We start from the raw sequence: 21556 nt of genomic DNA, 5'->3' as shown, positions 1-21556 counted from the left end.
TTCGGACCATCAATGTCAGTGTCACGGTCAGTGTAATTAGCAATTTTATTAGCCTAATGTTTAAATGAACGTTGTTATTTTATAAGCGATAGCTATTTTAGGGATACGATTTGTCTGTCTGCCTCCTTGTCCATACGTTGCCAAGGTAACTCATGGGCAGGTTTTTGAAGTCCTGTGGATAACGGCAATAGACGTAGATACTATATATGTCACATAGATCGACGCCGCCATGCCGCCGAAACCTTGATCCAGGTCGACCTCTGATATACTTAATGGTTGATCTCTCAAGGTCAAGGTTCATTCGATTTTAAATAATGTCCGAATCCCATAGTCTCAAAAGTTTCGGAGACGATAGCGGAATTGCATGTAACAAATTCACTTTGCGACATGTTTGGGTGCGTTAAATATTGAATTATAAGCACGTCGAGTCACGTTTTACATATCTTAAAGAGCTTTTAAAGGGTATACAAATTACAAATCAAGTTTTCGACCTCGACGTTACCCAGGGATGAGATATGTACATAATTGGCTGAATATAAAACAATCGCTACTTTGTTAGAACTGTTTGCTAGATGTTATCTTTATCATCGTTATAATTTAAGATCAAAGTATAAAACTACTTTGGTCTGCGTAAAATTATTTAGTTGTTAGTCGATACATAAATACATAATTATACAATAAACTGGGCAACTTGCGAAAGCTAAAAACTGACAATGGCGAATCTGACATATATCTTAATTTTACTAGCAATTGGAGCATTTTCTGAAATAAATGGTAAATACTAAATAAATTTAAAGAAGAGTATTTCACATAATAAATATCTGGTTTATGCCTCACTTTTTACTTCGACTTATCCGAATACTTTTCAAGGTCTTCAATATATACATTGCAAAGTAGAAAGTGAAGCAAATCCCTGACATTTTTTTAAGAATTCTAAATTTCTATCAACGTCGTTTAGGTCAAAGGGTGAAACGACAACTAGGAACTGGCGGTCAGGGCGTCATACGCGGACTGTTAGGCGTACCTCAAAACAACGGGAACAACGGGTTCGGCAACAATGACGGGCGTGGAAACAATGGAAACAATTGGAATAACGACGGACGTGGAAATAATGGAAACTGGAATAACGACGGCCGTGGAAACAATGGAAACAATTGGAATAACGACGGGCGCGGAAATAATGGAAACAATTGGAATAACGACGGGCGCGGAAATAATGGAAACAATTGGAATAATGGTAATAGAAATAACGGGAGGGGAAATAATGGATATGGCAATAACGGATACGGAAATAACGGATACCGGGATGGCAGACAGAATAACAATGGATTTGGTAATAATGGATTTGGCAATAATGGCAACGGTTTTAACAATAATAGACCTCCAGGCAACAATGCCCCAATACTCACAGGGCTGCTGAATGGTTAATTTTAACAAGTATTAATATATATTTAATTACATGTAATAGCTAAGAAATGTTAATCATAAAACATCTGAAGGGCATTTAATATGATAACCTATTATTCTCACACAATGTGTATATACTTATCTTCCTGATGTCACATAAATTAAATCAAATCAAATCCAAACATTACCTTCAATTATACAATACCTTGAGAAAGGATTGCAATTTGTACACTAAAAAAATTAAGCGATATCAAAAAATGAATGAAGTACATCGAAATTTAAGAAGGTAAACTAATGATACGATAATACAGCATATCATAGGTTACAGAATTATTAAAAATTGCATGTGCATACATATATCACAAATAACAAATTGAACAGGTCGATAAAAATAAAAACATAGCAAATATGTAAATATTGTAATTTGTTAAAGTTCAAGATACTAAAAATTACCTGAACATTATTAAAGTATCAAAAAAGAAGGATTTATCACAAAACTCATGAAATTGATGTCATTTTCCAAATTTTTCGAAATGCATACGCACGCACGGATCAAGGTCTTGGTTTTGCATGAGAAGCAAACAAAGACAATTTCGCTACTGATTCCGCCAGCGAGGGAAAAACTCTTTTCAATGCAGATGTCGAATCTCGCCTCACAAAATTTTAATTTCACAATTAAAATTATTAACTTTCCATTAGTAATTTCAATAATTATAATTATATCGTGTTTTCGTAATACTGCTCACATATAGCTTGTCGATATTGAATTCAGTCAACCTTGATGTAAGAATTGGGTGAGAAAATCACTTTTTAAGACGCGAATTTCTTTCCACGTGCGTAACTTGTCTTGGTAGCTAATTTTTAATTAAATGCTCATCCTTAAGTATTCCAGATAAGGACACAATGCCTAATTCATTTTGCCTCCTGTGTCTAACTAATGTGGATGATGGTCCGGTCCCGTCGCCGGCCAAAAAATTACGCAATTCGAAGAGTAACAAGTCGAGGAGTATTAAAATCGGGACACTTTTTGAATTGATACGACCATTTTGGCCACATCCCATCATGAACAAATATGAAGAACACGAGACCTGTTCGTTATGTGGAAATTGTTCTTTGGCGACTCGGGAGGCGGAAGAAATCAGAGACCAGATTTCCAAACTGGAGACTCGCCTTCGTGAAAAAGTCGACACAATTAAGGGCACAATTTTGGATGCTGAAGATACGAAGGAGATTGGAAAGAAGGATTATCAAGACGAATTTGACAGGATTCTAGCCATTCGTGGTGGTTTAATGGGTAGGTCAAGCTCCAAATTGAATTGATTAGATAAATTATATAATTTATTAATTATGTAGATGAAAACAAACTCAAGGACAAAGGTGTAAGGGAGAAGGTCAAAGTGGAACCAGCACAAGAGGATTTTGAGGACAATTTCTTAGATAACAACGACGATAACAATGATCCACCTTTCTCTCCAAGTGGGGACGATTATTACACCCACGACAAAGACAGCGACTCAGATTCAGATTACTGTATCAAGCCAGGTCCCTCTTCTCCAAGGGGATGGTCCCCCAAAAGGAAGAAATCTTCTGCAAATAGGTATTATTTTAATCAAGTTACATATAATTTAATATGCAAATTACTGGAAAGTTTTGTCTAATATTTTCAAATGTCTATTTTTTATTTAATTAAAGCCCATCAAAAAAACAGAATAACGCCGATACCGAATTCACCCCCTCCGAATCCCCCGTAAAACAAGAAACCACAACATGCCGTCGATCCACGAGGTCCACAAAACCAAGAAAGTTTGACAGCCTCGAGAAATTTTTCGACGACGATGTTCGCCTCACAAAAACACGTGCAAAAAAACGAAAACTTTCTACCCCTTCGAAACGCTACGTCCCTAAATATAAGAAGCCAAACCCCCCAACGGATTGGAAGTGTCCCATTTGTGCGCGCTACTCGCTTTCCGAGGAAGACTTGAATATCCACCAGGCCCGACTGAAAAGGCCCTGTCCCCTCTGCCCCTCCACCTTCTGCTCAAACAACGACCTACTAGATCACATAAAGGAGACCCACGACTCAAAGAGGCCTTATCGCTGCCAACTCTGTGTGAAAAAGACCACCTTCCGACATCATAACGCCCTCGACCAGCACATGTATATGAAACACGAAACTGGCGAGAAGACCCATACTTGTTCCCAATGCGACAAGAAGTTCAGCCTCGAATATAATCTCGAACGACACGTGAAACTTCACAAACTCGAAAAGACGCGTCCCTTTGTTTGTGACGTGTGCGATTCTCGCTACTCCTCCCGCGAAGTTTTAGAAACACATGAGAAATTTCATATGAAATTGCGTTGCAATTTGTGCGATTTTGAAACTTTCAAGTCATTCATTCTAACTAAGTAATTAATTGAGTCGTATTATTTATGATATTTATAAATACGTTATAAATTGTACTAATTCGTTTAATATTTTCCAGGCACAATCGCATCCACACGGGTGAAAAACCGTTTAAATGTCCCCACTGCGAAGAATCCTTCATTGACAACTATTACAGGAAGACGCACATTTTCCGTGTACATGAGACCACACCATCACACCAGTGTCACATCTGTGCTAAGAATTTCTTCGCCGTGGGACAGCTCAATGCACACTTGAAAAAACACGAACGAAACCCGGACGAAAAGCCTAGCGTACCGTGTTCCACGTGTGGCAAAGAGTTCAAAACTGTTTTAAAAATGCAAACCCACCGAGTCCTGATGCATGGAGATGAACCCTACATTTGTGACGAATGGTAACTAAGCTCTCACTTAAGTACAGATAAGTTATGCGCTAAATTCGTTACGAAATTAAATGACTTGGATTACGCATTTCCAGTGGGGGCAGCTACGTAAGCTTGTCTGCATTAAGAAACCACAAGAGCAGACACGCGAAGCCTGTCACGACTGAAAAATTGTTTAAATGTGATGTAAGGGCGACTATTTAAATATTTTATTTTATTACTTGTGTCTTACTATTCTTCTCTTTTTTGGACAGTTGTGCGATGCCTCCTTCGTTACAAAGCAGGGTCTCACTGGACACACTCAAACCCACACGAACGAAGTAACAAGACACGATTGTCCCAACTGCGGGTACTCGTACCGAAGCAAGTCCCACCTCCTGGGGCACAGGATCCGGATTCATAACATGGTTTACGAGGAGGAAACGACACATAAGTGTACCACTTGTGAGAATGGATTCCCTTCCAAGCGCTTGCTGGAATGGCATATTCGCAATATGCACACCGGTGACGGGCCGAAGTTTCCCTGCACCCATTGTGACGCTGCCTATGCGGACAGCACGATGTTGACCTGGCATATCAGAGGTCACCACGGCATCATGGTGGGTGGACTGAGGAAGCATAGCAAGACGTGGAAGGTCAAGCCTAAGCAGAAGAAGGGGACGATTGCGGGGTTATCATCTCATGCTGGTGGAAGCATTGGAGGCCAACCTGTAGCCAATAATTCGACAGAATCCGTCGTTGTGGATGATGCCATTGTGTGGGGAATGGATCACACCTTTTTTGGCTAGGCTGCCTTTTGCTTGAAGACAAGTTTATTTAATTATCATAGAGTTTTGGGTTAAAAATGCTTCGAAATTATGTTAGGCACATGAATTTTATACCTTACCACGAGGAAAATTATAACTTGTACAATTTTCATGTATGTAATTAAAGACACATTATAAATGTTTACTTTCTCAACTGTATTGTACCTTGTTTCATTTAATTTGAAATTCAAATTTCTATAAAACACTTCTTTACTGAAGAGACTAAAATTCTGTTCGCAAAATTATCCAGAAACATGACATCATTCCCATGTATGAAAGGCTAAACGGCCAACGTCGCACAAACTTGGACATATTAATGTATTTGTAATATGCAAAAGGGGACGTGATAATTACAAAAGTAAACTGTCATTCATCACCACAAATTAAATTTTAACCAGTGAGCACAATTCCGAAGGTTACGAGTTAGTGGTACAATTCACACGGGAAATTACTCAAAGCTCATTCTTTCAAGTTATAAGAAAAAATCCAAAACTGTGAACATGATTGAAAAATGACGGTCTCAAACAAATCCATAAAAAAATCGGAACACTGTTACAAAAAGTAAATTGTTTATACGTTCATCCAATGAAATTTGATTTTAAGGTATAATTAACAAATTAAAATGATATCTTTGTTATGTTTCCATATTTTATGTAGCGACAGTAAATTATTTCTCAAAGTTTACACCACACTCTCTCTTATCGCCTCCAATTTCGATCCCATTTCCGGAATCGAACTGCCCCCAGGTTCCGCCCGTGTCTTGCAGCCTTGGGAATGTGCATATTTGGTGGATCTCAAGAGCAACACTACTCTCCACACGATATACGAAGGATGGCAATCTACGCCAAATTATTTTCGATCCGAGAGGTCAACCTTGTCCAAAAGTGTGTTTTATCCGAGTACTTGGATTCCCAAGAAGGAGTGCAACATTACCATTTGCGGTCTTGAATTTGGAGAGCGATATGGATGCAAAGATGTTACGGAGTGGGGCGGAAATCTTTCTACTTCTGGGGTAAGAATGACAAAAAATGGGAATAAACGAGAGATGTCCAAAATAATTCGCAAAATAATTTTGCATAAGTTTTTCCTTGGCGTATTCATTACGAATTCGCATATTCGAATCGCAATATAATTTTGAAAAACATGCTAATTAAATACTAGCCATGAAGTTTGCAAATCAATTTTCAGGTAATTTTTTTTCCGAACTTGCGAACTTTGTTTTTTTTTGCTAACGATGCGAACTCGTAATGACTACCCTCATATGTAATTTTGTGAATTTTCGAAGTTTTTTTGTACTTAAATCATAGACACCCTTAAGATATGAAACTATGAAATTTTTGCTTCCTTTTCAGGTCGGATATGAAATACACACGACAAAATGCGTCTGTGAAGATGGGATCCCCTGTAGAACGAACTGTTCCAATAATGGCTTTGGAGATCCAAAGATTTGCGCGACCTTATATTCTGAACCAAATTGCTGGGATTGTCGACACGTCGGCATATCTGTAGAATTTGACAGCAGTCTCGTCCTTCATGGTAGTGATTTAGTGAAAGTTGCACAATTCCAGAGTTTCCGGTTGAGGCATGGGTGCACCATGCAAATTTTGTATCTGGACGAAAATGCCAACATTTTGGAACAGATGGAAGACAAATATCCATGGAGTACGGACTGGAAGGTTGGTCGATATGGACATAAATTTAAATTAAATTTGTACTTATTATTTAATTTGCACTTGTATAATGTGAATAGTTGCAAAAGTTCCTGAGTGAGAAGGTGGACAGCGTTATTTATTCCTGTATTTGCAACTGCGACGTAATCAACGATAAATTTAATGACGATTTTATTAAAAATTGGACTTGTCAAGCTAATCGGACCCTGGAGCGGAAGCCCGTCGAAGTTTGCAAGGTACATTTAATGCATACATGCGTATTTATATAGATATGTAATGCAATGATGGTATTGGTTAAATTTTCGCAACATTTTCAAGGTTCGCAAAATTTTGTAAAAAGAACGGAAGAAAAATATTTTTGCGCAAATTATTGGCTGTATGTACATATTAGTGACCAACAGTTCGCAAATTTTGCTTCATACCTTGCTAACACTTAATGACTTAGCACAATTATGGAGAAAATTCTGAAATCCAAACATCCATTTTCGTTTGATGTTTCAATTTTTGGAAATAAATACTCTGCACGATAAATGATGTGGTAGAACCAATGATCACAGAGAGAAAATAGCGCATCTATCTATTTTTGCAGGTCGGGAGAAACCAATTTATGAAAAGCCAATCTACTCCATCGCTCTTGCCACCGTGTTATTCGTCCTCCTCATCTCTGCCATCATGCAATGTATCCGGCTCTATTTCAGAAGACGTTCAAAACTCAAAAACCCCTCTTCAAAACTAACCACAAGCTTTGACGATGTTTTCCACGAGAGCGAAAAATGCAGCGAATTTGTCCTCCAAGTTCTCGAGTCTCTGAAACAATCCGACGTCATCATTGAGCCCTTGCAACCCTTCAAGATATGGAAATCCAATCCTACCCTGATCCCCTTTCCCCTAAAGAACGGAAAGGGAACGTTCGCCACTGTTTACAAGGCGTCCGAATTTCACCCAATTTTCGGTGAGATGAAATTTGCCGTAAAGAAAATCAATATAAATGAAACCCTGCTCACCTTCACGCAACAAATGCTCTCCTGTTCTCACAATTTGGAAAAACTTTTGGTCGAGGTTGACATCTCGAGGGAATCCAGGCATGAAAATATTTTAAGATGTTACGACACCTGGATTGAAGATGCAAACGGGATTCTCCTCTCGAGACAAGAACTGGAAGCGATTTGCAATCAGTGCAGCGAATATGGATCAGCCTCCATAAATCCGAATCAGTACTTCATGTTTTTGAAACTTGAGCTTTGTGACTTCACCCTGGAATTTTGGATAATTCGGGCAACCCAGATTTTTCGGGGGGATGAAGAAGTTTTTGATGAGGGAAGTGTTTGTAAAGATATTTTGAAGATAATGCTGCAGTGCGCGAAGGGCCTGGAATATTTGCATGGGAAGGGTTTCATTCATCGGGATATTAAAGCCAATAATATTTTTGGAAAGGTATGTTTGACAGAATTTGGAGAAAGTAATGGGCGTACTCACGACAACGCAACGTCTTATTTAACAGCCCAATTAATTTTTGTAAATTTTCGAAACTCATTTAACTTATGTCGCAATGGGATTTGCAGAAAATTTCGTAAATTCGTAAATTTTGCAAATCCACAATTATCCTTAATTTCTTTTGCTGGTGATGGTGAGGATAAATTTGTAAAACAAAATCCTATGATGTTCCAGCATAAATTTTGCGAAATCTTGCAAATTTTTCAAAACTTCGCAAGCTACATGTTGTATGCAAGATATATGGAGATTGATGTGAGTACGCCCAATAAAAGTATTTCTATAAGTAATTTTGTAAGTTGCCTGCTTTTGCTAAATACTTATTTCTTTAAAGCTGGAAAAATAAATGACACAAAATAGGATAATTCAATGATTAAATTTTAATCATTTCCAAAAATCTGGCTTATGTGAATAACCCATTAAAATTTTATAACTCAAAATCATAGCTTGTTTTGCTTGAAAAAATCCTTGGATAATTTTTGCTTTAAAATTCATACCACATTTTCCATTACAGAATTTTACGGGTGAAATTTCCTGGAAAATTGGGGATTTTGGCTTATCTGTTCCTGCATCGCTGGAAAGTGCAAATTCCTGGCGAACTGAACCCGCAGGATGTCCAAAGTATAGAAGCCCTGAAATGGAGAGGAATGATAAGTATGGCGAAAAATGTGACATTTACAGCCTTGGTCTTGTCTTTACCGAGCTCTGCTCCGTAATTTGGCCACCATTCGAAAGGAATCAAGTTTTTCATGATTTGAGATTAGGAGGAGATAATTCTATGGAAGAGGACGATTTGTATATTGAGAAAATTATTTTAAATCTGGCTCAAGGAAAGGGAAAATTGCTTGTTGGCGTGGTTACCGATATGCTGTGTCACTCTGAAGAGAAGAGGATCAGTGCGAGACAACTTGTTTATAATTTATCTGCGCTAATATTTGCAAAAATTGAGTAAAAGTAATGATAAATATATTTAACCAATCATCCAATCATCATGACGATAATGACTTGATCTGTTATTAAATAAACCATTGCAAACGAAATGTAACAAAGGGGTGAAGCCACACGGGATAGTCTTTATGGCACATCGGCGTCGTCTTCCAAACTTCCCCGTCATTTTCTATCGTTATCTCACATCGGAAATTGTGAAAATTGAAATTAGTTATGTATAATACCAGAGATTATTCCATATCTTGAATTTTATTGATAATCATTATACAGGTACTCATGTTAAACAATTTACTATCATTTATTTTTGTAGATACATATCTGTACATAAATATTTACATATCTATGTAAGAACGTCCAGGGTCCAGCTCAAGAATTTAGATCTCTCTTCTTCCGAATTACCCACTTCTGTATGGCCACACTTTGTTCCTTATATTTTCTAATTTCTCGTCCTAATCCCGCCATCGCATCCATCTCCCTTTTACAAATTTTAATTTCCTTCTCCGTCAAAATCTTGGTCACCACTGTCCCCACTGTCACGACAGCGTGAGCCCCCACCGCAAGCCCAGTCGCAACTTTATAACCAGTGGAAGCCAAACCAGCACCGTTGTAGAACTGGAACATGTTGGTCCCAAGTTGCACCAAATTTCCAATGATATCCATTTCCATTGCGGCAGAATCGGTAATTAAGACTTGACGTTTACCTTTGATTTCCACCTCAATTTTTCCTAAAAAGAAATATACAATAGTAAAAATTATGCATATATGTAGTTAATTAGACCATGCGATGAATCTTTGTGTAATGGTGTAACTATTGTAAAATTATTTTAACTAGAGTTACAGAATTTACAGACAATGATGATCTCAGTTAAATTGACTACTAAAAATGTTGATACTTTTATACCAAACTAACGAGATTATGTACAGATTCGCATGAAGGTTAATACCGATCAGTTCCTTCGTCTCATCAACAAGTTGAACCAGATCGAGCAAATCTGCTTCCAAGTCAAGCAGAACGTTGACCTTATTGTCGTCCTGGTCGTCCAACTTTGCCATCGTCACCTCCATCTTGGCAATCTCTTCCACGATTTTATTCATGTTCTCAGTAATGGTTGTCCGCGCATTGGCATCCATATAACAGTTTCTCGCGTCTTTAATATGCCCCCAAATGGTGTGAAGTTTGACGGCTTGTAAAACTGCGGCACACGCCGACGACGCGGCACATGCTTTTAAAAATGAATTTGCCATGTTTTTTTCCGCTTGTGCTATTCCATCCTGAAGTAGTTTCATCATCTCTGCCTCAGTTAGCACATTTTGCGAAATTCTTTCCTGTGTTTCCTTATCTAATGGGAATATTAAGCATTTCATTTTGTTTATGTATCTGTGTATTGGAATTTATAAATGTTTTTTATAGAAAAGAAGCTAATTTCTGAGACAATTAAAATTTTTCAAGTCCGTAAAGACGATTTCTGTAATATATTTTAGTAAGTAACGATAGCAGAAATTCCAGTCTCTTAAAGCACACGTGCCCGTACGTACATCAAAATTGAAACGAATTTTAGGAATAAGTTTGACCAGGCTAGGCTTGGTTATGTACGTGGGAATGTGAGATTTTTGGACAATCTGAAATTTTGGGGAAAATTGAGAAAACATTTTCCTATTTGACTAAGGTTATAAACTTAGAAAAATTTCAACTACCCCAGAAACCGGCATTTAACCTTGCATATTTACTCACCGAAATACTTGAAAAGTTCACATTTTTTGCAATATTCTAAAACCTGCACCACTGATGATTCCGCTTCAGAATACAACTTATTTCGCAGTGCTTCCATATTCGCTCGTGCCTTTTCAAAGCCAATCGCTTTAAATAAATTGACTGCTGCTGCGGGACATGCTTTCATAAAATGAGCAAGTATTTTCCTCGCTTCGGATGATAATTCCTGATAATTTTTAGTATTATTACTTAGACACGAATAATCGGCTTTTTAATTCTTATCGTCTACTGAATGTACTCACCCGCAAAAAATCCATGACATCGGGATCCTCAGGTAGGTTAGTCAAATCTTGCATACTTTCAGCCATTTTTGTTCAGATATTAAAATATATATACTGCAATCCATCCAAAAGTTAATTGAAATATAGGTACATAACTATTTCACATTAATAAATATATTTGTATGCATCTCACGTTTATGAAATTTCCTGCAGTCAAGTTTGACGATATCTCACAAAAGAGAAAATTTTATTGAAGACGACTTTATGTATATTAATTTACCCGTCTATTCTCAACGACCGAGAGAGATGAAGTGAGACAACTCTTGGCTAATTATGTCAGGAATACCATAAATCTCCAGAGATTTATGGTCTCATGAAATCCAGCGGATACTGGATTTCATGGGACGTGATGAAGTACTCATGGTCATTCTTATCCATATTCATATATTCATAATCAGAGGGCGGATATGTATGTATTTATAACTTTTTCATACAAAACCAGATCGTACTGAAACTTCGCATACTAACGTCTTATCTAAGTGACATCTCAAAAATTCAAACATAGTTTTCCATATTTCACATATTTTAGGGTTTTCATACATATACATATTTTCATACATATTTTGAGGTTTTTTGGTGAATAGTAAATATTTGACTACATGTTTCGTAGCTTTTTAAAATATAAATATTTTTACGCATGTTTTGAAGTTATCTATATAAAAATCTCTCTTCATAATTCACGTTTGCTCAAAATTATGTTTTTATGATAATGGTGTTTATGTAATTCGAGTGAACGAGTTACAAACCCATTTTGCCCCATTGTATGTTTCCCAGGCGAGGTATGCCCTTTTGTTTAGTTATTCATTGCTACGAATCATATTCTTGTTGAGTTAAGCTTCTTAAAATAATAATAGTTGTTTTTTGGAGAAATTTTAATTTTAATTAAAACGATGGGGAAGCAAAAGACGGATCATAAATCCCTTCATGCAGGTTGGATTCAAGATTTAAAGGTTGCTAATATAATAAAAATTGACGGTGCAAAACTTGTCTGTTTGGTAAGTTTCAAGACAACTTTATAATTAAATAATTAATTAGTTAATTGTACTACTTAATTTACTTGTTTACTACTAATAATTTACCACTTATGCATGTAATTTTAGGCTTGCCAATCCAACTTCACATTTAAGCAAAAGAGCCAGCTCGAGCAACATATCAAAACTTCCATACATGAAAATTTGGCCAAAAAATTTGCAATGGATCCGCAACGCCAAATCCTACTGAGCGAGGCTGTTGAATCGCAATCTAATAAGCCTTTCTATAAAAATATGTGCCAGGCGTTTATTTCTGCCGGAATTCCTTGGAAAAAATTGCAAAACCCAGTCCTGCAAAACTTTTTGCAAACGTACACCGGACGAGCTATTCCAGACGAATCTACCCTCCGAAAAAATTATCTTCCACAGATATACGCAGAGGTACAAAACAAATAACTGTCGTAAATATCAATTTAGTTTGTAAATTTACTCATCACACTGATTATGCATAGGCCATTGAGGAAATTAGACGAGATGTGGGAACAAATCCAATCTGGCTTTGGGTTGATGAAACAACGGATGCATGTGGTCGATATATTGCAAATGTTTTAATTGGATCCTTGAAAAAAGATGAACCAAGCAAATCTCATCTTATTTGCTCTAAGCAGCTTGAGAAAACAAACAATGCCACTGTAACAAAACTTGTTCTGGACTCTTTGCGTAAGTTTAGAATATTTGCTACTTGGAATTCAGACCTTGTAATTAATCTCCCTTTTATTTGGAATTTGCAGAAATGTTGTGGCCTGGCTGCAAACAAGATTAAATTGAAGCGAAATTTCTTCTGTTCATTACTGACGGAGTGCAATACATGTTGAAAGCTGGGAAAAACTTAAAGGTTATTTATACAAAATTATTACACGTGACATGCCTTGCCCATGGCGTGAATCGAGTTGCCGAGCAAATACGTTCCCTATTCCCAGACGTGGATAAGTTTGTCGCAAATATGAAAACTGCATTCAAGAAGGCCCCAAGTAGGATCGCTATTTATAAGGAGAAATGTCCTGACCTTCCCCTTCCGCCGAACCCAGTGATTACCAGATGGGGAACATGGTTGAAGGCTACTGAATTCTATGCTCAACATTTCAACGAAATGAAGGATATTATAGAAACCATAAAGAACGATGCAGCCTCAGTGAATACCTTGAAAACTATGATTCAATCCCACGACCTTCCGAGGAATTTGGCATTTATCTCTCTGAATTACACATTTCTTGCTGAAAAATTGACAGAACTCCAAGAACACGGTGGATCATTGCACCAGACTCTCCAATACCTTGACGAAATTGAAAACAAATTGCTCAAGGTGAATGGGAATATTGGAAAAGCTGTTATTGAGAAATTTAGGACTGTCATTGGCAAAAATCCCGACCTAGAGAAATTGAAACAAATCTCTTCGATTTTAGAAGGAGAGTCAGATGAAGAACTTCCGGCGGAACTGAATCCTGCAGAAGTTGCTGCATTCAATTATGCCCCTTTGACATCCGTTGAAACTGAGAGAAGCTTCAGTATGCACAAGTTTTTGCTTTCAGATAGACGCCAAGAAATTACTCCAGAAAATCTCGAAATGGAACTGGTGTCACGCTATGAGTCGTTGACTGAAGATTAAAATTTAAGTCTAATATGATATGCTTATAAGAGAGCTAAAACATGACTCTGTTCGAAAATAAAATATAAATATGCTAGAAAATTTCAATTGCAAAATATTTTTTATGTGCATATTTTAGAGTTTTTTACGTGCATATTACATACATATTTTCAGGAATTTAAGTACATACATATCCGCCCTATGTTCATAATGTTATGCACAAACTATATTTTTATTTTGTAAGTATATTGTGCTGCTATCTTTATTGTGCGACCAAATGTATTTGTAAAATAATATGAACAAATTTGCACACAACAACATCCGATACGCATTGCATAATAAGGACTCTGATCTACCGTTTCATTTGACATAAGCTTGGCAGAACGTGAATCCGATAAGCTCCTCATGAGATCAGCCCATGAGAAATTTCTACTTGGTATGTACTTGAATAAGTTTGCCCTACATCACAGAATAGAACGGTGCATGTTTGCGGCATTAAAATTTGGCATGACTAAAATACGCACTTTTCACTACAAAAGAAGAAAATCTCATTATGTAAAATGTTCATGTATAAGTCAATTCAGCTAATACACGCTGTCTTCTAATGGGTAAGGGGAACCTTCTTCATGCAAAAGTTTCATGACAAAATCTCATGAGAAGGCTGCCCAAACGGCGTGTGGACACATGACCAACGGTGAAAGAGAGTTTATCATTATCTCGAACAAATTTCTGCAATTTCTGCGAATCCTTTGACTGGATTTGATGGTGATACGAGTACGTACGTTCATACTTATGTAATTGCGTATGTACAGATACTTATGTAAATAAGTATGTTGGACGGTTACTACAAATTAAGATTTCATACCATTTCATTTCATTTTCATTTCATGTTATAAAGCATATTTTAAATTCAAAAGCATGGTTAAAATAAACCATTATGTATGTACATATGTACATGTCTATGTTATGTATTAAATGTAGCTTACGAACAGTACGCAGAATTGGCGACTAGGCACTGTGCCTACATATATACATACTAGCTAATAAGCCCGTCTTCGCCGGGCGATAAATTTCACACTTTGTCCGCAACGGGAGTAAATTAAATTAAGACAAATTGCGTAATTAGCTAAAAAGAATCATGATAGTGATTGGTGGTGGTAATCGGGAAGTGCTAAAATTGGCGCATGTCCAAAGGAACTTTTATACTCTCCCATTACATAATTGTACCATCCTAGTAAACCCACCAGCCCAGCAAACCCTTCAGCCAAGTAAACCCATCACCCCAGGAAACGCACCAGTCCAGTAAACCATCAGCCCAGTAAACGCACCAGCCAACCCATCAGCGCAGTAAACGCACCAGCCAACCCATCAGCCCAGTAAACGCACCAGCCAACCCATCAGCCCAGTAAACGCACCGGCCAACCCATCAGCCCAGTAAAAGCACCAGCCAACCCATCAGCCCAGGCAACGCACCAGTAAACCCATTAGCCCATAAAACGCTACAGTCCAGTAAGCGTAGCAGCCCAATAATTGCAGCAACTCAGTACATACGCCACCAACCTGTCGTCATGTTGAAATGCCGGTCGTATACCTAGACGACTTATTACTGCATTTCAGGTCGTATTTTGCAATACGTCTTGTCGTGGCATTTTTAACTTGAAATGCAATATGACTGGCAAGCCCATTTGCTATTGCATTGAAGTCGATTCTTGCAATACATCTTATCTTCCCCTGCTTAACTTGAATTGCAAGAGCATATGCAAGATGACTTGAAATGCAATTGCACCTCATTTTGCACTTCATCTTGCACTTCATCTTGAAACTACGAAGTGCAAGAGTCGAGGTGCAAGATGAGGTGAAATGCAATTGCACCTCATCTTGCACTTCGTCTTGCAGTTAAACTTGAAACTATGAAGTGCAAGAGTCGAAGTGCAAGATGAAGTGAAATGCAATTACCCTGCATCTTCCACTTCGTCTTGCAGTTAAACTTGAAACTATGAAGTGCAAGTATCGAAGTGCAAGATGAGGTTAAATGCAATTGCACCTCATCTTGCACTTCATCTTGCACTTCAACTTGAAACTACGAAGTGCAAGATCATGTGCAACAGCTTGATAACCAATTTTCGGATAACACTTAAGCAACCACAGATAACCAGAATGGCCACCCATAGATAACTACCTACCAAGATAACCATCGATCAATATAACCACCCACCAAGATAACCATCGATCAAGATAACCATCGATCAAGATAACCACCCACCAAGGTAACCACCCACCAAGGTAACCACCCACCAAGATAACCACCCACCAGGATAACCATTCATTAAGATAACCATCCTTCAAGATAACCACTCACCAAGATAACTTCCCACCAAGATAACCACCTTCTGATAACTCCACCCACAGATAACTTCCCCCAAATTAAGATAATCGCGCACATCAAAGATAACCCCTCACGTACCCCTAAGACAATTACACAAACACGATTACCGTCAGATAACCACCGTTAGATAATCACCCTTTTAAAATATATGACACCCCTCCTCCAACTTTTAAAACATGTTTTGAATTGAATTTATTTTATTTCGAATTTTTGCGCCATTCGAAACATTACTTTCACTTCCACTGCGAACAGAATTCCTGCACGGAAAAATTTACTTTCACTTCCGTTGCCAACAGACATTCCCTCTTATAATATAGATGTATGTACATGGGTTAATATGCATGAACATGAAAAGCTAGGCTAATGCAATGTGAGCATATCACCCGTCACTGAGGAGATAAGTTAATTAGTAAATATTTTTTTGCAGTTGTAATTTTAACATTCCATTTGTGGAGGACAACCCTTGCCCGACATTTTGATGCACATTGGATATGTTGTGGGTGTACGAAAAGAGAAGTGAGGTTTTATTCGATGCCACTAATTTTGATCGAATTTTCATATTTTTGAATTTTTGGAATCTCAGTTGGATACTATCCAACAGCAAGATCATTTTTTTTAATTTGTTCGGTATTTTCAAAAATATTTTATTAAATAAGTATTTGACTATTTAGGGGTATGTCTTGAGAAAAAAAATTTCAATAAAGCTGAGGATGAGTTTGATATTGGATAATAATATGGTAATACGACAACTATCTATCTTAATAAAAAGCTAAAATTATGAAAATCCGATCAAAATTTGATATTCTTAGTTATTATAGCAGACTAAATAAATCTACGCAACATTTTATTTTTAGTAATTTTGAAATAATTTAATAGTATCAGATGCGACCTTCTTACGTACATCTGCATGTGCAACAAGTTTGTGCATTTTGTTCATGCTCATGTTGAAGCTGATACTGGCTATAAAAGTGGATCACTCGGTTTATAGCTCGTATTTTTCAAAGTCACAAATTTACAATTTCTGGTAATTTAAAGTACAATAAAACACGATTTGGATAAATACATAAATCGCATGAACCTTCACTTCAATGTTTTACATAAAATGAAATAATTATTAAATCTTTCAACAATCTGTACCTGAATGCAATTCTACAATAAATTAATATGTATGAACATAAATATGTCAAATATATTGGTATGCACAAGCGTAATTAAATAAAGATGGGATACAATTACTCCGATTAAACAAGCGGAAATCCAATTATACGACTGTTTTTATCCGTAAATTACGACCCGGTTATCCTTCCTCAACCCGCAATATAAACCGACCAAATACTCCATTTGAAATCACATCACTTTCATCACCACAACAATCCAACAAAATGGAACTGAAAATCTTTTCAATTCTCGCTCTTGGCGTCGCCCTATCATCTGCGGGACGAATTGACCTCGGTTTAAAGCGCAAAGTCGACATGGGGCTGGTTGCCGAGGCAATTATCGAATTACCCCAGATCATTGGTCAAATACAGTCAAACAAGACCCTTCAAGCCCTTTCCGGGGAGGCTAAAGTCTCCGCATTGGTGATCACCTTGAAGGACTTGGCCTTCACGACACAATCTTCCATAGTTGCTCAAGCGGTGGCGCAAGATCTTGAAGTCAAACAATTCCGGGCGGCGAATATCATTCTCGTGAAGGGATTGACTACCTCAAAACTCGCCGCTTTGGGGAAAAGTGAACATGATTTCATCATCCGAGAGCAGCACGTGGCCTCCGTAGACGGCGGCATGGCGACGAGTTATCAGAACATTAGTACACCGCAGGTATTTTTCGCAATAACTTCATAACTCATAATACAAAAATTGTGCAAAATTATTTAGTATTATTTAATTTGTGCAATAAAGCTGTGCATTTATGTATCCTTTAGTGGGGGCTCGCTAAAATGAGGGTGCCCGAAGCCTGGGAAATTACCCGTGGGGAAGGATCCGTCATTGGAGTTATCGACACCGGAGTGAACCTGGACCACGTGGCGCTCGGTGTTAACTCCTTCGCCGGGGCTTGGCTTGATCCCTTCTACCAAACTGAAAAACCCACCGACAAAGACGGTCACGGCTCACACGTCACCGGAACCATTCTTGGACGCGAAAACGGTATCGGTGTTCCCCCAGCCGCAAAATGGATCGCGTGTCGCGGTTTGGATCATCACGGTATCGGAAGTGAGGCTTCACTAACGGAGTGTGCCGAATTTATGCTAACGGCAAAGCCTCGCCCCCATATAATCAACAATTCTTGGGGAGGAAGATCTAACTCGGATTGGTACCAGCAACAAATTTCTGCCTGGCGTGATGCAGGAATGGTGCCAGTTTTCTCGATTGGAAATTCTGGACCGGGCTGCGAGAGTGCTAAATCTCCAGGTGACAATTTCAACGTCATTGCAGTCGGCTCAACAAAGGAGGATGACACGGTCAGTCACTTTTCGTCACGAGGTCCTACAGCGAATGGTCTCGTCAAGCCGGACTTTGCCGCACCCGGGTCGGACATTTACTCCTGCGGGACCGGAAGTGATGACTACCTCTTTGAATCTGGGACATCAATGGCTGCTCCTCATATGAGCGGAGCCATTGCTTTGTATCTCTCGCACAATAAGAATGCCACTTTTAACATGGTGTACAATGCTTTCGCCGATACAGCCGTCTGTCTCCCTATTGGTGAGGAGGACGAAAGTTGCGGTTTACCAGGTGGTAATACTTCCTGCCATAATAATGCGATTGGGTGGGGACTTATCGATGTAGCGGCTGCCCTTAAACTGCGATCTGGGTAAATTTTTATCTGATAACAGAAAATAGTTCCAAAATTTTCAATGCCTTCTTAATTCCTGATTTCAAAAATATGTAGTTTTGCTTCTATCCTTCTCTTTACTTTATGAATTAAATATTTATAGTGTAAATCTCTGATGATTTTTAGCGAATAAAACTCTAAAATGCATATGAATCCTGAAATAAGTTATGTGCGATTATGCAGCGATTCCAGGCATCCTTCATTTTTTGAGCCAATCGATATTACATACGAACGTCTTAAGCATTGTGGTTATATATTTGAATCTGCATCCGATCATCATGTTCACATTTTTAGGCTCAAACTCTCCACACACATGTACATACGTATATACATATGTATGTAGATAAAGGCAAGGAAGAAGACGAAGCGAGGGCCTTATGCATACTGGGGGACCTCAGACATACGAAAAAATCGTTGCTTAGTTTTTCGCTTACTTCCTGATAAGTAAGTTCTGGGGCAAGCAAACAGAAACTCAACTCAAAAGTGGGGTTAAGGTCAGTTAGCTCCAGTCGGAACAAAATTTTGCAATTTTCATAATTTCTGCCATATGCTATCAACAAACGAAAAACTAAGCGAACTAATCGTAAGCTAATAAACTATTTTTTCGTGTGTCTGAGGTCCCCCACTGTAAAAAATCTGGTATAGTAAGTAACACATTTACTCGGTACTGGTACTTATTTGGTAAGAACTTCGTACCGGATTGGTAGTCATTTTTTTCTGAGTTGTAAATTTTTCATTACCGCAACATTACTGAATCGTTATTACCATATTATCCAAGTAAATTTTTGGTTAGTTTTCGCTATTTTTGATCCTGCAGACGAAATAAAATCTTGCAGGTAATGAAGCCTTCCTTGATTTATTCTCATATCTCTTATTAAACATGTCAACAAATATGTGACACCAATAAAAAAATTCAAAGAATTGATGTCGGCAAATAATCCTTCAGGATCAAGGTTTGGCTCGATCTGAATTACAATGACAATTTACCTAGATACATAAATCATATTTATTCAGCTCTTTATAACAGACCTTTAATTGCGATGCATTAAAGTAATACCGCCATAAGTCCAACGTTAGGATAAATTTCCATGACAGTTTTATCATATTCACAATGGTTTGCTCACTTTGATTTCATGTCTTCTGTATTTTACAACTCTAATCGTACCATGTCCTCGAACCGAAATAGGTAAGACGAAAATTAACAATTCATCCATAAAAACAGTATTTAAACTGAACCAATTCAATGCGTACATTTAAATATTACGTAACAAAACGCAAATTATACTCAAAATTGATATCAAACATACGTATAGAATACAACAAGTTATATCGTGCTGGTATCGATTTTGTCGATTTTAAATCAATGGGTGCCTTGGAATAATTTTAGAAAAACTTGAGTTCTTCATCCGTACGGAATAATCCTAAATAGGGAAGAAACTGTTACCAGTGTGAGGAAATTGGTAATTTTGTACTATTTGTCCATAACCAATGATTATATGTATTAATCATTGTCCACATTCTGTTCTTCCTAACTGATCTCGTTCTTTGTTAAATTTTGTAGAAAATGAAGGCAATTTCTGCTCCACTGTTTTTGCTTCTGGTGACCTTAGCTATTCTGCCGACAGGTAAAACGTTTCTAATCGAATATAACATTATTGTAATAAAAATGCTTAAAATTCTGTTTCCAGAATGCTTTCACACGCATTCTGCAAATGTCAACAACGGGAAAATAATTCCAGATTCAGGAGATGAGGGTAGCGAACACCTTGTGATAGGTGTATTGAATTGTAACTCATACGGACATTCCTGCATGGGAGGTAGGTGAAATTACCAAGGTCAAATCGGTATTTGATGTATTAATATAAAATACTCTTTCAAACAGGTCATGGAAAGTAAATCTACAGGGTGGCTGGGCTTTCGATAATTTGTTAAAAAGCTCTGTTTATTGAAATAAATCATGAAATCGTCAAGTATTTAAATAACAAGAGTGCGAATCATATATGTATATATGTACATATGTATGTATTTAAATTTACATACGTATGTACGTAAGGGGACATTCGTAAACTTTGTAACACCAATTTTTGTTTTTTTACACCCACCCCTTTTAACATGTGTCGCATAGACACGATATCATTGGGCCTTAACCATCCACCTATTTGCGTTATGAAGTTTTTTAACGTTCCCTAATATATATTCGGGCAAAAATTACCCTTAGGATTGTAAACGAAGGACCACACAAATAGATACCAAATATTCATTTTTGCCATTCAACAAGGCTATCCAAACTAATTGTAAGTATTCACAAAGACCAGCTTTTTTTGACGTTTATATAGATTTTATTACACAACTCATCTTTTAGCAGTAATCACAATAACCGACATTGTTTGAACCATAAAGAAATTCTGGATTACCAATATGGAGTCCCTCTATAAGTAAGGTTTACAGGTCACTAACTTGCGCGGAGTGAAATTGCCGTGAAAATTTCACCGCAACAACAAAATGAAACTTGAATAAAATTTGAGAGAAATGGGCTAATTTCACGCAAATTCTAAAACT

At 37.5% G+C, this 21556-nt stretch overlaps 6 protein-coding genes across 6 annotated transcripts; 5 read left to right on the top strand and 1 right to left on the bottom strand.

Annotated features, from left to right (window-relative positions):
- Positions 1-164: 164 nt before the first annotated feature.
- Positions 165-5153, top strand: LOC110854911 (zinc finger protein 93). The gene is made up of 8 exons (XM_022103345.2): positions 165-774; positions 959-2201; positions 2292-2701; positions 2761-3004; positions 3100-3813; positions 3891-4205; positions 4289-4379; positions 4448-5153. Exons 3-8 carry the CDS (start codon positions 2311-2313, stop codon positions 4979-4981), a joined length of 2289 nt encoding a protein of 762 aa, XP_021959037.1. The 5' UTR covers positions 165-774; positions 959-2201; positions 2292-2310; the 3' UTR covers positions 4982-5153.
- Positions 714-1428, top strand: LOC110863409 (N66 matrix protein). The gene is made up of 2 exons (XM_022112708.2): positions 714-774; positions 959-1428. Exons 1-2 carry the CDS (start codon positions 714-716, stop codon positions 1426-1428), a joined length of 531 nt encoding a protein of 176 aa, XP_021968400.1.
- A 108-nt stretch (positions 5154-5261) lies between the features above and the next one.
- Positions 5262-9200, top strand: LOC118433856. Its single transcript, XM_035846224.1, has 6 exons — positions 5262-5560; positions 5657-6011; positions 6352-6675; positions 6750-6905; positions 7259-8103; positions 8675-9200. Exons 1-5 carry the CDS (start codon positions 5511-5513, stop codon positions 7403-7405), a joined length of 1032 nt encoding a protein of 343 aa, XP_035702117.1. The 5' UTR covers positions 5262-5510; the 3' UTR covers positions 7406-8103; positions 8675-9200.
- On the top strand, positions 7627-9112 carry LOC118435280 (interferon-induced, double-stranded RNA-activated protein kinase-like). The gene is made up of 2 exons (XM_035851042.1): positions 7627-8103; positions 8675-9112. Exons 1-2 carry the CDS (start codon positions 7627-7629, stop codon positions 9110-9112), a joined length of 915 nt encoding a protein of 304 aa, XP_035706935.1.
- A 160-nt stretch (positions 9201-9360) lies between the features above and the next one.
- LOC110854976 lies at positions 9361-11418 on the bottom strand. The gene is made up of 5 exons (XM_022103407.2): positions 11294-11418; positions 11122-11214; positions 10841-11045; positions 10053-10448; positions 9361-9833 (listed from the first exon to the last, which is right to left on the bottom strand). The coding sequence occupies exons 2-5, from the start codon at positions 11185-11187 to the stop codon at positions 9475-9477; spliced, it is 1026 nt and encodes a 341-aa protein (XP_021959099.2). The 5' UTR covers positions 11188-11214; positions 11294-11418; the 3' UTR covers positions 9361-9474.
- A 6107-nt stretch (positions 11419-17525) lies between these two features.
- Positions 17526-19153, top strand: LOC110854955 (bacillopeptidase F). Its single transcript, XM_022103385.2, has 2 exons — positions 17526-17982; positions 18087-19153. The coding sequence occupies exons 1-2, from the start codon at positions 17545-17547 to the stop codon at positions 18978-18980; spliced, it is 1332 nt and encodes a 443-aa protein (XP_021959077.1). The 5' UTR covers positions 17526-17544; the 3' UTR covers positions 18981-19153.
- Positions 19154-21556: the final 2403 nt, after the last annotated feature.

This window comes from Folsomia candida, unplaced genomic scaffold (genome assembly GCF_002217175.1).
Source record: "Folsomia candida strain VU population unplaced genomic scaffold, ASM221717v1 Fcan01_Sc001, whole genome shotgun sequence".
Lineage (NCBI taxonomy): Eukaryota > Metazoa > Arthropoda > Collembola > Entomobryomorpha > Isotomidae > Folsomia > Folsomia candida.
The sequence above is the reverse complement of the archived record's forward strand: the minus strand, read 5'-3'. Positions and strand labels throughout refer to the sequence as shown.